Raw genomic sequence first — 15,290 nt, 5'->3', positions numbered from 1 at the left:
TTCTTAATCTTCCCATTACTGGATTATTTATGGGGTGTTGTGATTAGGTTTTAATGTTGTATTTAGTTGAGGTTAGAGTTCATCTTGACACCTTTATAAGATAAATAAAGATAAGATACACTTTATTGATCCCACATTGGGATTGTTTTCGTTGCAGCAGCATGTAAAACAAGGCATTGTATTTATGTATTGGTAGTTTAATTTGTAAAAAAGTGCTATATCTAACTCTTAAATGTGCTTGTGTATGATACAGCAATATTGGAATATCCAAGAAAAGTACCTCAAAATTGCAAAGTACAGCACTTCCTTTTTCTATAAATATGTAATGAATTAGAATAAATGCAGTATAAAAGCTGTATTCTAACCTAACAAAGGGGCCTTAACAAATCATGTATGGGTTGGAAAGTATACTTAAAAACACATTAATATGCAAACACTTGCCCCTTAAATCAACTCAGACTATCACTTGTCGTCCATCCCTACATGCTGGCAACAAGGGGACATGCCTCAGCTCCCACACACGTCTGTGTATTAATGGCTGACTGCAGCAGAGGCTATTATAAGCAGTAGGTTCCAGTGGACAGTAGCAGGACGGACAGACGGACAGGGGAACACAGCGGTGTGAATGGACGAGGGACATTAGAGGGACAGGGACGTCTGTAACTCAACTAAATCCGGAAAAACAACAGCCAGTCTTCTGAAGGATTAGCACCCTGTTCATGATGTAAGTGAACCAAGAATAACACAGATTACAGGTGTGGTCTGTTGCGTGGTTGCTGTAGATTTGCACTCACAAACTGACTAATCCAGTGGATCCAATCATGTGCCAGCTCAAAGAGCAGGCTGAGGTGGAACGTGGGTCCTGGAGCCATCATAAATACCAGTTTTAAGTGGATTAAAGGTTATTTTAACGTGTTTTCTCACAAGTAACAACTAATGTCCACTAACAACTAAGGGCAACTAAGGTCATCCCTTCCTTATGAATGTGAGCCTCCTCAGTTGCCCCCTCTTGGGGTATCATATGACAATATCCGGGAGGTGTCCACAGTGCAAGAATTATTTGGCGGCAGAGAGCAACAATATATTTTTAGCTGTTCTCAAACTCAATTTACACGGTCAGTGTCTGCCACCAAAAGTACATTATTACTTTGTAGGCCACTCTGTAGCCTCGAAGAACAAAATAACGTGTGTCAGAGCCAAGCAAATATAGATATGGAAGGAATACAAAATCTGATATGTATCTGTTAGTATCTTTAGATTTATGGGAAGGACAAATTACTGACAGGAAAGTACATTTTCTTTTTAACTAATGGCTACATGTATTACTGCACAAAGCTCATTTGTGATATCCAAACAGGTTTAATGAAACACTGGCAATTATAATATTGTGAAGCTGCAAAACAAACCACGAGATTAAACCATAAAATAATCCATAATATGAGTTAATCTGTTAGTTCTTTTTGGGTTAATTTGACATTTTGGGACATGATTACAGTTCGAATGGTATTGATGTTCTCTTTTGACTTTCAGCAAAAAAAGAGAGATATTCTCAAAATGTACACAATCAGTAGAAATCTAGATCTGATACATGTCTGTAAGTATCTTAAGATATATGGACAGGACAAATGACTCGGGCAGTCTGAAGTCATTTATCATATAGCGTTTATTTAATGTCCACTTTATAGAAATAGCTTGTCATTTGTATATTCACTTTCTTGCCAATGTAGAATATCTTACACAGATAACCATCATATCTTTGTAGACTGTAATATACACAATAGATTGTATCACCCTGTTTGATAACAAGCATCACAAGCTTACTCATTTGCTGAAGCAGAAACATGTATTGGTTTACTTTGTTGAATTGATTCCACGTACAAAAGAGGAGTTATAAATGAAGAACATATTCTAGAGGATCTCTTTTTAGCATGCAGGTAACTGAGCTGTGTTGGGCATGCACTTTTCTGTTATTGACACTGTAGTCTGTTTACACCACAAACAAGCCACTCCTTAGGAGACCTCTTAGCCTGATCCCATGTGTCCTGTGAGCTCAGACTGATGTCTCTCCTGATACAGCAGTCAGTATGTCTGTAGCTGTTCCCAGAACTGATCCCGTGTCCTCTCCCTACAGAACATGGCCCTGCCCTCCGTGGTGGTGTTGCCCCTGCTGATCGTCGTGGCAGCAGGGGTGTACTACATCTACAAAGAGGTCATACACTTCATGTCCCAGTCCATAGTGCGAAACAAAGTGGTGGTGATCACTGATGCTGTGTCCGGGCTGGGAACTGGTACATTTCAACTTACCTTATATTGCCATAAATGTTTTGGTTTACCCTGTCTGTCAGCAAGAAGTGTAAAAGTCAGATTCCATGAAAATGCACTACACTTATCCTTGGGAGTTTAGGAACTATTCACTTTCAGGAATATTGTGTTATGAATACAAGTGGCTATAAGACGCAATCGTTTTCTCTTTCAGGAAATACCCTCTTTGGCTGTTTTTCTGTGAGTCTCTATCAATACCAGTCTGACATATCTGTAGGCCTACGTAAATATCATGCAATAGCAAGATGGCTGTTAGCTTAGCGTAAGACAGAAAGCACAGGTGAATAACCAAGCTAGCTCTTTCCAAACGTCAAATAATTCGTTTTTTGTACATTTTAAACACATGATACAAGATTTGAATAAGTGTGCTTTTCTTTTTTCCTCTTTGGACAGAGGCTAGCTGTTTCCTGCTTGGGCCTACACCCAGACTTAATGCTAAACTAAGCCCACTGTTTAATTTCAATCCAATCTAAGTTATTTTTAAGCATAAAGGATATACAAACTCTTACTGACACTTAACTCTCCTTTACAAGATGTATTATTAAGTGTAACTTTAGAGCAGCTGGAGGCCATATTCAGAGCCAAGTAAGCAGTTCCTTTTTTCTACATAAGCTATTCAGCAGCTGGCTGAAGCCTTTTTTAGCATATCATCTTCTTATCGATCTCTTATCAAGTTAACAAAAAAGCGTATACAAAACAAATCTCCTATTAACCCTTTACAAGGTTACGTTATTCACTAGTTCTTTTCTTTCCACTCAGAGTGTGCCCATCTCTTCCACAAGGGGGGTGCCAGACTGATCCTGTGTGGGAATACCTGGGATGAACTGGAGTCTCTGTATGACCAGCTGACCAACGACTCCGACCCCAGCCAGGTGAGGAAATGGAAATGTGCATGCTGGTCTTCATATTTATATGAAGCATCATAAACTTGGTCCTCCAAACTAAAACCAGTACTTGTCTTGTGGTGGTGAGTCATCTTATGGTAGCTTAGAAACTAAATGCATTGGCTGCCGCAGTAAACACTACTATGTCCTCTCTGTTAGTGTACACTGGAAATATTGGCAGTACAATGACAAATTGTCTGAAGACCAAATACATAAAGCAACAAAAACCTTAAATAGTCATAAAGAATGAACAAAAGGCACCAATATCTTTTGAAAGCAGGAGTAACAGGCTCTGTCCTTGTTTTGTGATAGTCCTCTGTGCGTCGCCACCTCCCACATCACCACTTCCACCTTGTGTCAACACAACAGCAGGATATCCTCTCTGACAGCATGCTGTCCTGTCCCCTACACACAGGACAGGGCAGATGTGTGCATTATCACTGACTGGAGGTGTAGCTTGATGTTGGACCTTTCTTGTATTATATAATGGTATATATCAGGGGTGTCAAACTCAATTTAATCGCGGGCCATATTAGCATTATGGTTGCACTCAAAGGGCCAGTGGTAACTATATAAATATACATATACAAATATATAATATATATAAAATAATGTATTATATGACATTATTGCCTCTGAATTGGATTATTATCGGATAGGGTAATAACTTAGTAATTAACTACGTCTGAAAGCAGAAGTCCAGGACAAATAATTGCAAGTCTCTTCAGTGCCATGTCACAAAACGAGATGCATCGTGGGACATGTAGTTTATGGGCAACCTGCTTCTGTAAAGTGGCATGTAACCGTATAATAAACGTATTATATTCTTTGCAAGCTCTTGCGGGCCACATCAAATGAAGTCGCGGGCCGGATTTGGCCCCGGGGCCTTGAGTTTGACACCCCTGGTATATATGATAGCATTGTTGTCTTGTTATTACTACCCAAAGATGACATATTTCTTATGAGAACAACACATGACTTCATCGAAGTAACGTGTGTCTTAATAAATATTAACAATGCGCCTTGTTAACTTTAGAAAGAAATGATCGTTTCGAGTCATTTGAGGTCTATTATTGTTGAAGTAGACCGAGTTCCCCAGGCGGATGTCATATCAGAAACAGCCACCAGGGTGCCCTGAATTAAGAAACGTGCCAAGACAAGCTGCTATTTGATATAACGGGAAACTTCCATATGTTTTTGTAATGAGAACAAGTGATGAATTTGAAGATTGTGTCGAAATCTGAACAAAAACAAGGTAATTCAAGACTGATAAGTATAATATTGTATATCCACACAACAAACTAAGAGACCCTGAATACATTCAAACCATTAGATAATCAATAATATGACTTGATCCTTCTTTTTCAAAAGGGTAGTTTGATATTTTGGGAAAAAACAGCTGGACAAAAAAGACGTTTAAGAATGGTATTGATTTTCTCATTTGACTTAAAGCAAGAAAACAGAAAATGTATAACTTTTGTATTCAGTGATAATATGAACATGCTAGACAAACAAAACATATTACTGTACACAGAGTACAACCCTGTGTCTCCCCAGACGTTCGCCCCAAAGCTGGTGATCGTGGACTTCAGCGACATGGACAGCATGGAGGACGTGGTGTCAGAGGTGGTGGATTGTTACGGCTGCGTGGATGTGTTGATCTCTAACAGCAGCATGAAGCTGAAGGCTCCGGTGCAAAGTGTCTCCCTGGAAATGGACAGAAGCATCATGGACATGAACTACTTCGGCCCCAGCACTCTGGCTAAAGGTGGGCTGGACCTTCCTGAGAAAACCTTCACCACTGCTTTTTCTATGATATGGTTTCATAGTGATCTTTTTTTTACATTGCTAATCTGTCCATATTACGTGGCAGGCATTATTCCAACAATGATCTCGAGAAGATCCGGCCACATCGTGCTGGTCAACAGTATCCAGGGAAGACTGGCTGTCCCATTCAGAAGTTCATGTGAGTTTCCAAAATAACTTTAATCAACCATTTTTTCCCCTATAGTTCTTATTGTTTTCAATCATTACATGTCACACACACTTGTACATGTACATGTACACGCACCCAACATATTATACTGCTATTTATACAAACACAAATGATACAAAAAAAATGCAGTTTGGAGTTGCATTCTCATAAGTTTGTTTGTTTTAACATTTTCTTCTACTAAGACCTTTGTCGTAATAGAATTCTATATCGCTGGTTTAATGACTGAATAATGACCATTTCTCCCATTTTCGTCAGTGTGTCCATGATATAGGCTTAAAGTCTCTGTCCATTGCTGTTGAGTAGTATGTTCCATCTTCCACCATTTACTTTTGATTGATTTCTTACAGCTTTAACATTATTAAATTAATAATAAAATAAAAGATCCTTTTTCCCTTGTGTCTTTTGCATAACGTACGCCAATTTCAAAATCTTTATAGTTGTTGGGTATTTCCAGAATATGTGTGTGGTTGCATCCCGTGCTCCACATTCCTTACATTCAAGTATTTGAACCTTATGCATCACAAACAAATCTGTTACAAGAGAATTCCCTCCTCGTCCATGATTGCTAAACATGTTCTGAACGTTTTTGTTGTCGTTGCTTAAATCGTGAAAATAATATTTTCACATGTTCCTCTTACAATTATGCTGCTAGCCATTGTTTTAACCGTCCTATTGTCTTCGTTTCCCCCTTACTTTGGTGTTCGCGTCAGATTTGACCGGTCCTGTTTTAACTGCTATAACATTAACACAAAAACCATTAATCATCACCACATTTCATTTAACACCCTTTCAAACTGTACATATTGGATCAGACTACTGGTATACATGAAAAACTGCAGTAAATATACACTGTAAAAATATCCACCGTGAATTCACAATAATTACCTGGCAACTTGTTGCATGACTTTCACAGTAAGGTTCACAGCAATTTACTGTGAATGTCTTCACAGCAATGTATTGTAATTTCACATCAATGATATTACAATGCATTGTTGTAAAGGTACAACTGTATACTGTAACTTCACAGCTTCATTTACTGTGATATTACAGTATGTTACTGGGGAATTACATTAATATGACATTAATGTTGTACATTAATTACAACAAGGGCCTGTACTTTTACATTTCTATTGTGAAAGTACTGCAGGAGTAGCCAGTAATTTTCTGTGAATGTACAATGTGTACTGTGAAAGTACTGCAGGAGTAGCCAGTAATTTACTGTAAATATACAAATCTAAATAATACGATAATATATTGTAAATTTGACTGGGATTGTACCATAATTCAATCAGCTCAATCAACAAAGAAAATGCCCATTTTAACTTTTTATTACTCCATTGAAGTGCAAAGTACATTTTACAGTGTTTTGGAAATGTTGTTACGGCCCCAACCTCTAATCCGCGGTAGTGGCTTGTACTGAGACCCACAACATGAAAGAATACACACAATAACCGGTACTTGGTAACGAGCATGTATTGATAATCAGCCGTTTGCTCACACAAGCGAAATGGGAAACAAAAAGAGGTCTGGAGGACTGGCCAAAAGGAACAAACAGAAGGAGGGAACCCGAGCCAGCCACACCACGGGCCGTAGGACCCAGAACTCCCCCGCCTAACCAAAAATCAAATATAAACCCTATGGGAAACAAAATAAAGCCGCAAAAACTGGACTACCAGGTCCTCCAGGCTAAAAATAAACACATCTGCAAAAATATGGCAAAGAGGTATTCTAAGGACAGTGTCTCCGGCATTAGGATAGGTGAGACATCCTTCTCCTCCAGCTTCTCTTTATATATACACACGGCTGAGTGGAATTTGGAACACCTGGGCAGAGGCGGAGCCAGGGGCAGACCAGGTGCACCTGGGCAGAGGCGGAGCCAGGGAGACAGAAAACAAGGAGGGGAGCACTTGTCTACACAGACATCCACTCAAAGTCAAAAAAATTCTGAAGAATGTGCTGACATGGGGGTTTAAATTGCCATGCCTCTTTTTGACTTTCGAGCCCGTCTCAGGGTTAAGGCCCAGGATGCACCTGAAAACAATAAGCCAAGACAACAATTTAAATGTTACATAGATGTATATGTTGCCTCATTTATTTTAAGGCACATGCAGCGGTGCCCCTTTCAATTTAAGTAAAACCTGCACCAAAGAAAGACATTTGTATTTAAAGCCAAGCAAGAGCGATAAAAGCAAGAAAATCACTTCATTGGTTGTGTTATCACAGAGGATGGTCTGAATACAGTATTTTACGATGAAATAATACAGTAACATGTTGTGAAATCCTGGTAATCATTGATCCTGTACATTCACAGTAATTAACTGTGCCTGCATTGATTTCACTGTGAAATTCTAAATTACAGTGTTATATTGTGAACATTACAGGTAAAGACTGTAAAGTGGTAAAACAGTAATTTATTGTAAATATTACAGCTAAATATTGTGAAATCATGGTAATATTTTACAGTGTACAAATAATAGACAATGAACATGTACTGCGTGTGCCAGAAGTGATCCATGTGGGGGGATGGGCACATAAGAGCGGGAAATGTGTCAAATTGATCTGTGTGTGTGTGTGTGTGTGTGTGTGTGTGTGTGTGTGTGTGTGTGTGTGTGTTTTATGTGATCCGGATGGTTACTAATTCCTTTTCTTTATGTCGGTCATTTTTGACCGGGAACACAAAGTTGACTAAATCATCCAAAACTCAATGGAAGTGGTGATCAGCACTTGTATATGTTCAAATGTCTCCTGTGAAGGATATCATGAAGCCTAAATGCAATTGAATGTAAAACAAAAAAGTTCTGATTGATGAAAGTAGTAAATCGATCAGATTTGACCCGAAGACAACAGGAGGGTTATCAGAACTTTTTTTTAATTGTTCTGTTTCAACTGTTCTGAGAGGTGTTGACTCGACAGGTCATTGGAGAAGATGTGTTTGTAGTGCTGTGGAAACGTAATGCGTTTTAGGTGTTTACATTTCTTTGTTCATCCCGAGTTTAATTTCAAACATGTGACAAACACGTGAACACAACCAACATCAAAATGAACAATACACACATATAGCAAAGTATTAATGTACAAATCCTCATAAGTTATATTAATAAACAACTTAAATAACTATTACCTATTACATGTATGTGTTTTCAATATGACGCAACAGAAGTCTTCCTGTCGCAGAAAACAGTTCAATGTTGTCTGCAACGTGTGGAATGAACTTCTTTACAACTGTGACACACCTCTTTGTGAGTGTGTGTGTGTGTGTGTGTGTGTGTGTGTGTGTGTGTGTGTGTGTGTGTGTGTGTGTGTGTGTGTGTGTGTGTGTGTTGTGTGTGTGTGTGTGTGTGTGTGGCCTCTCAGATGCTGCATCTAAGCATGCGGTGCAGGCCTTCTTTGACTGCCTGCGGGCTGAAGTGAAGGAGTATGGGATAGAAGTGAGCACCATCAGCCACACCTTCATCACCGCCTCAGAGCCCCCGCCTGAGGAGGGGCCCGCCCCCAACACAAACGCTGTGGCTGCATGTGAGTAAAAGAACCGGAATGGAAGAGACTCACAGGGTAATGATTTACGCGTTATCAGAGGTGATGTAGATAATGGGATATGAAGGTGTGAGGTCTTTTAGATTACATTGGTTCAACTTTATGGATCCCAAATTGGGAAATTGTTTTATTACACAGAATGTTAACAAGGCATTGCACTTGAGGTATAAGACGATTAGAAAATACACATCAACAGTAGAATATCGAATCTCTTTGGAACATTCTATATAGAATATACAGAATAAATTAAACTAGACCGACCTACTGCTTTAAAAAAGTAAACTTAGGATACTGTAGATACAATATACAAAGTACAATGTAACAAGGAAAGTATGTTGTTATAGCAGCATGTTAACAAGCCATTGCACACAAATATAATACAATACAAAAATAAACAGTAAATATACACATCTGAACAGTACAAGGATATACTATACAATATCTATAAATTCAAAAACAAAATATATGATTAAACAAAATAAGATATGCACCGTAATAGACCTACTAAAAAAGAATACAAACATACCATATACCAGGGGTGTCGAGAGGGGTCTGCCTGCAGACCTCCACTCTCAGGACAGTTCCGGTGCAGACCTCCACTCTCAGGACACCTCCACTGTCAGTACAGGAAGTGCACGCTAAGAATTCCAAAATAAAATCACCACTATCAGTATACAGTCAGTCTATGGTACAGTGCCACTTTCCAAACAGGAAATGCACGCAAATACAAAATAAAATCGGATCGTGACACTTATTATCTCTATATATATATATATCTATATATATATTTATTTATATATATATAAATACGACATCTTGTATTTTAGTTACACCCGCTAGACAACAGTGGAAGGTTCGAGAAACAACCGTGTGTGCCGGGTGCACCGCGGCAGAGGTGGGGAGGTTCCAGCTGGGAACCTCCACCCCGCTGCGGGACCCGTGGGACCCCTGGACGGTGCGTCTTGGTCACGCTTCATATCGGCCGGCGCGGAGGCCCCTCCGACAGTGGGTCGCGTATGCCATTCGATCAGTGAGAGGAGAGGAGAAAAATGCAACAACATTGTCAAAATCCGTTAATATATGGATGAGTGTGGGGGGGGGGGGCATGTCCCCGGTAGAAACCGGGTGAAATAGCCAAAATAATAATAAAACCGGGGGAAAGTGAAAAAAAGTGTCCGAAAATAGGCACTCGTGAGGAGGGCAGAGTCCCCTGTCAACTCCCGTTACATTCCTCCATGGTGTCATTTGAGTGAAAAACTTTTACGAGAACCAGGCTGGGGGGGGGTCAAAAGGGCTTGACCAAGGCCGACCCAAAGTGCACGGTGGGCGGACTCATCACCTCCGTGATGAGTCTCCATTGTTATTTGAAAACTTCCATCAAACGAGTCCATCGGTGGGCGGGAAAAAAACGCGTCAGAATCGTCACTTCCTGTACTGACAGTGGAGGTGTCCTGAGAATGGAGGTCTGCACCGGAACTGTCCTGAGAGTGGAGGTCTGCAGGCAGGCTCCCATGGGGGTGTCAAACTCAATTTCAACACGGGCCACATTGGCATTATGGTTGCACTCAGAGGGCCGGTTGTAACTTTAAGACTATATAAAAATACATATATAAATATTTGATATATATACAATAATGTATTATATTACATTATTGCCTCTGCATTGGATTATTATCTGATAGGGTAATAACTTCATAATTAACTACGTCTGAAAGCAGAAGTCTAGGGCAAATAAGTGCAAGTCTCTTCAGTGCGCATGTCACAAAATTATTTTAAAAGAAAAGTCAAAATCCAAAAAAAGCAACATTTTGAAGAACATTTTTCAAATTCTAAGAAAAAAGTCAAATGAGAGATGCATTGTGGGACATGTAGTTTATGGGCAACGTGCTCCTGTAAATCGGCATGTAAACGTATAATAAACATATTATATTATTTGCAAGTTCTTGTGGGGCCGCATGAAATGAAGTCACGGGCCGGATTTGGCCCCCGGGCCTTGAGTTTGACACCCCTGCCATATACCATACGCTCTGATACCATACATTATACAGGTGTGCAGTCGTTTGTTTTTCATTCAAATGTAAGTGCGATATTGAAATTGTTTTGTTCAACAAGCACAGAAAACAGAAAAAAAGATAATATATACATATCCACAAGGGTACACCGTATATCTATAAAATATCTAGAATAACTAAATATTAAATATACAGGAGCGGTTAAAAATACTCTATAATAGACCAATTTACCACTAAAGTAATCATTAGATACTATACACGTGTGCAAAGCAGTAGCTGTTATTGATTAAAATGTAAGTGCAATGAGGTCATGTGGAAGTATAACGTGCACAACGTGTTCAGAGTTATTAAAAAGGAAAACTAGAAATATAAATAAAATGACTATTTGTACATTTTCAGAATATCCCTTTATTGTAGACACCTCTAACGGTATGTGTTCTTCCACAGTCATCCGCAGCCACTTGGTCCACGGTGTGAGCCCCTCGGTGCTGGCCAATGAAATAATGCACACGGTAAACAGGAAGAGGAAGGATGTGGTGCTGGCCCACCCCATCCCCCGGGTGGCCCTCTACCTCCGCTCCCTCTTCCCCTCCTTCCTCTTCGCTGTGCTGGCTGCAGGGGCCAAAGACTCAGTGCTGAACGAGCAGATGCAGTGAGAGAAATGGAATCATGTGAAGTGAAGGGTTGTGTGGAGGTGGTACATAAGTGTTATGTGCTTGACTCAAGATGTATCACAAGCTGGGCAAAGTAGGCAAGGGCCCCAGACCCTTAAGGCTCCAGGCTGATCATATGTGTGTGTGGCACTTTCAAATTTAAGATTTTCATCAAATCAATCCCTGTCATATTATTTATGGTCTTACACGTGTACATTCTGTTATGACCTCTCGGTAGAGTCCATTGTTCCCATGCTGCATTCAATGTACCTCCACGTGTGAAACAATGCATGCCATTCAGTCCCACTGTGTGTACTTCCTTATATCAGCATCATTGTTTATTGTTAGCTTCTCCTACGGCTATATAAAAGCAAACTATATACTACTATACTATATCCATCTTGAATTGTGCCTTGTGTTTCACTTGATCAGAATGAAATATTGATATCATGCACTTTATGTTAAAAAACAGTCCATGGAGAGTACTCAGCGTCTGGTTCGCAGATGAACTATCAGCCAGTAGCAGAGATTTCAAGCAAACATGTGATGAACTAGCTCCAACCATAGAACTAGTTCCAATATGAACATTTACTTAAGTTACATTTGTAGGTACTTGTTTACTTCTGAATTGCAATGTTATGCCACTTTATGGAAGCAAAGCAAAGGCAATAAAGATAAGTAGTTGTAGTACTTAAAGGATGAAGGTACATTCTGCTCCAGCACTTACTATGGTTTGTTTGTGAAGCAAATGGACTTGGAGGATTGTTGCTGAGTTGTATCTTCATGGTTGAAAGCCATTAAGGCGCTTTAGATCAAAGTTTGAAATGCTAATTTATATATAATGTCATGTAATATAATTGTGGCAGGAAGAAGGAGAAGAACCCCAGAGCAGACGGGATTGCATTTCACTGGAGTTGAAACTTTCAAATATAATTTCTTGATTATGTGTACAACATTATAAAAACTTTGTTCAAGTAGCTAAGATTAAGGTGCGTTCCAAATCTCATTCTTTTGACTTTTAATACTACAGCTGCCCTTCCAAAGGCGTCCCAATGTTCTACCGCATGCATGCAGTTAGGATATTCTACTTCTTAGAAACATGGCACCTTGAACTTTGACCCTCGTGCTTATGTATCTACTATGCAAAGGAGTGTGGGTCAGAATAGCCAGAAAAGCATGCTGGCTTGCATATTACAAAATGTGACCAACGCAGTATTGCATACTGCATTTGACATATTGGGACACGTATTTTTCTAGCACATGAAATAGTATGGTGGAATAGGTATTTAGATAATATGAAACAGCAATTATTCCCTAATTAATTAGATCTTCATCATATGACCCAAAAAAGATTTTAGATAAGCGATAGTAAAACCATAACAATTACATAAACTATTTAAAATGTTATTCTGATTAAATACAATATATTAGTTTATAATTCTACTTTATAATACAGAGACAAGCATTTTCTTACCCTATTTAGGATGAATAAAGTATATATTTAATGTCTGAAGAGCCCTGGGACGTGCATGTAATTTCAAAGTGTGTCCTCTAGGTGGCAGCAACATCTACCTAATAACACTATGACCTGTAACCCTGGAGAGATCAGCCTCTGCAGACTTCCCTCTGTCAATTGTTAATGTGGGGAAAAGTGTCCCAATATGTTCTGTTTTTAAATATAAAATAACTGTCCTTATGTATGACATATTTGATTAATAGACATGGAATAATGATCTTATAATGTTTTTAATACAAATTATTAGCTCCTCTATTACTCATCAGAATACTTTATTTATTCTGGGAATAATTTTTTAATTAAATATAAAAAACATTTCTTCTGAAATAAACCCAAGAAGTTCAAGTACAAATGTCCAACATATATACAATAAAATCACATGGAATAAAACATTTAAATGAAATAAGAAGTACATGTAAACATTTCCAATAAAAATGAAATAAAAGGGACAAAAACATATTCAATTAATCAATCAATGTTTATTTATATAGCCCAATATCACAAATGTTACATTTGTCTCAGTGGTCTTCACAGTGTGTACAGAATATCAGTATGACAATACGACACCCTCTGTCCTCACACCCTCTGTCCTTAGACCCTCACATCGTACAAGGAAACACTTCTGAAGAAAACCCACAGTTTAAAGGGAACATGGGAGAAACCTCAGGGAGAGCAACAGAGGAGGGATCCCTCTCCCAGGACGGACAGACGTGCAATAGATGCCGTGTGTAAATTGAAAAGATATTACATTTACAACATAGGTAGTCCAAATGTTTGGAAATGCATGTGTGTATAATAGGAAGATGAATCCACGAGGATATCCATCCAGGACCGATGATCCAGGACCACAGCCACGACTCAAGATATGAGGTTAAATTGTTAACATAGGTTCAGGAGCATGGCCACGCCTAAAACTCCGCCTCGAACCACGGCCACCCCTATTTATATCCGGCAACACTTCCGGCCACTGCTCGTCTCCATCCTTTCAAGGACTGACAGCCAGACCGTGATTCACGCCGCGCGTCGTCACGGTTCAAACAAGCTAAACGCTACCACGAGAACATTCAACTTACCATGGATCCCGAACTGCTGATCAACTCACCGGAGTCAGACGAAGATCTCTTCGACATCGGCTACCCGCCATCCACGTTTCAGCAGTTGGATCTAAGCCAAGCATCCGAACGGAGCCGTGTGCGCTCGGAAATCAGTGTCCCACACACCAGCCGCCACAGCTCCCACTCAAGCTCCCCCAACGAGACACCTCCAACTCCAGACAGGTCCCAGGCTTCGTCTACTCCGCCAGCGAGGGCAAACAACCGGGACCACAGCAGGCACAGCCAGCTCCAATCTCCCCACCACCGGCAGCCTGCCTCATTCGCAGCCCCCAGCCACTCGCAGCGGCGCACTCGACACGCCTCTCGGACGGAGCCGCGCTCTGAAACGGAGCCCGAACTACGTAGGTGGACAGTCACTCAACTCCAACGTTTCCTGAGAGAAAACGGCATCCACTTTCGCCGAAACGACAACAAGGCTAGACTGTTCAATCTCTACAAAACCTACAGCAGCACAACGGCAAGAGCAACGACTGCTCCAGAGCCAACCACCATGCAGCGCGCGCACCACGGGTCGTGACGTCACAGGCCGCCGTCCTCCTCCACGGACACAGCCCGACTCACCAGCACCCCCTGGTGGGGGCCAGGTCGTATTGCCCTCTGTGCCCGCTCTCTCTGTGTCCGACATGTCGCAGCTCATGTCAACCTTTCTCTCATCCCTGTGCTCACAGGCTTCACAAAATCCCCTTGCACATACATCCCTTCATCCCTTCATCCCTTCTTTTTCTCTACCTTCAGCGACCCACAGCAACCTAGCTCCCGCTTACCTTCCTCCTACCTTCCTCCTTCAGCGGCTAACCCCGTAGAAACAGCGCCCCACCCAGTAACCCAAGGGGCCATGCTACACGCTAACCAGTTAGCCGACTCTTACCCAGTACCTTCTTTCCCAACTGGTCTATCCTTTCCCCCTCCCCCTACCCCTACCCCTACCCCATCCTTTCCCCAACACCCAAATGTTTTTCCTCCCCGTGCAACCAGCTACACTCTAGCCACAGCAACACAACCCATCCAGCCAGCCTCCTCAGTCTACCACCCTTCCCCCGTGTCCCCCGTCTTGCGCCAGCAGATTCTCCTGGGCAACTACGTAGACCTGGCTCAGCTACTACAGCCATCAATCACAGACACTAGCCAGCCCAGGGAAATACAGACCAATTTCGGTTTAGTCCAGCTGCGAAATCCATCACCTACGAGGTCCAAGAACTTAACCCCAGCAGAGTTCGCCCTAGCTTTCTCCCTTTACCGCAACGTCATATGCTCAGCC

General features: G+C 40.8%; 1 protein-coding gene across 1 annotated transcript; it reads left to right on the top strand.

Annotated features, from left to right (window-relative positions):
* Positions 1-482: 482 nt before the first annotated feature.
* LOC117465121 (dehydrogenase/reductase SDR family member 7C-A-like) lies at positions 483-11,800 on the top strand. The gene is made up of 7 exons (XM_034108030.2): positions 483-724; positions 2,132-2,288; positions 3,082-3,194; positions 4,764-4,974; positions 5,080-5,172; positions 8,557-8,718; positions 11,196-11,800. Exons 2-7 carry the CDS (start codon positions 2,135-2,137, stop codon positions 11,402-11,404), a joined length of 942 nt encoding a protein of 313 aa, XP_033963921.1. The 5' UTR covers positions 483-724; positions 2,132-2,134; the 3' UTR covers positions 11,405-11,800.
* The last annotated feature ends 3,490 nt before the right edge of the window (positions 11,801-15,290 follow it).

This window comes from Pseudochaenichthys georgianus, chromosome 19 (genome assembly GCF_902827115.2).
Source record: "Pseudochaenichthys georgianus chromosome 19, fPseGeo1.2, whole genome shotgun sequence".
In the NCBI taxonomy this organism is placed as follows: Eukaryota; Metazoa; Chordata; class Actinopteri; order Perciformes; family Channichthyidae; genus Pseudochaenichthys; species Pseudochaenichthys georgianus.
This window is presented reverse-complemented; position numbering and strand designations above follow the sequence as displayed.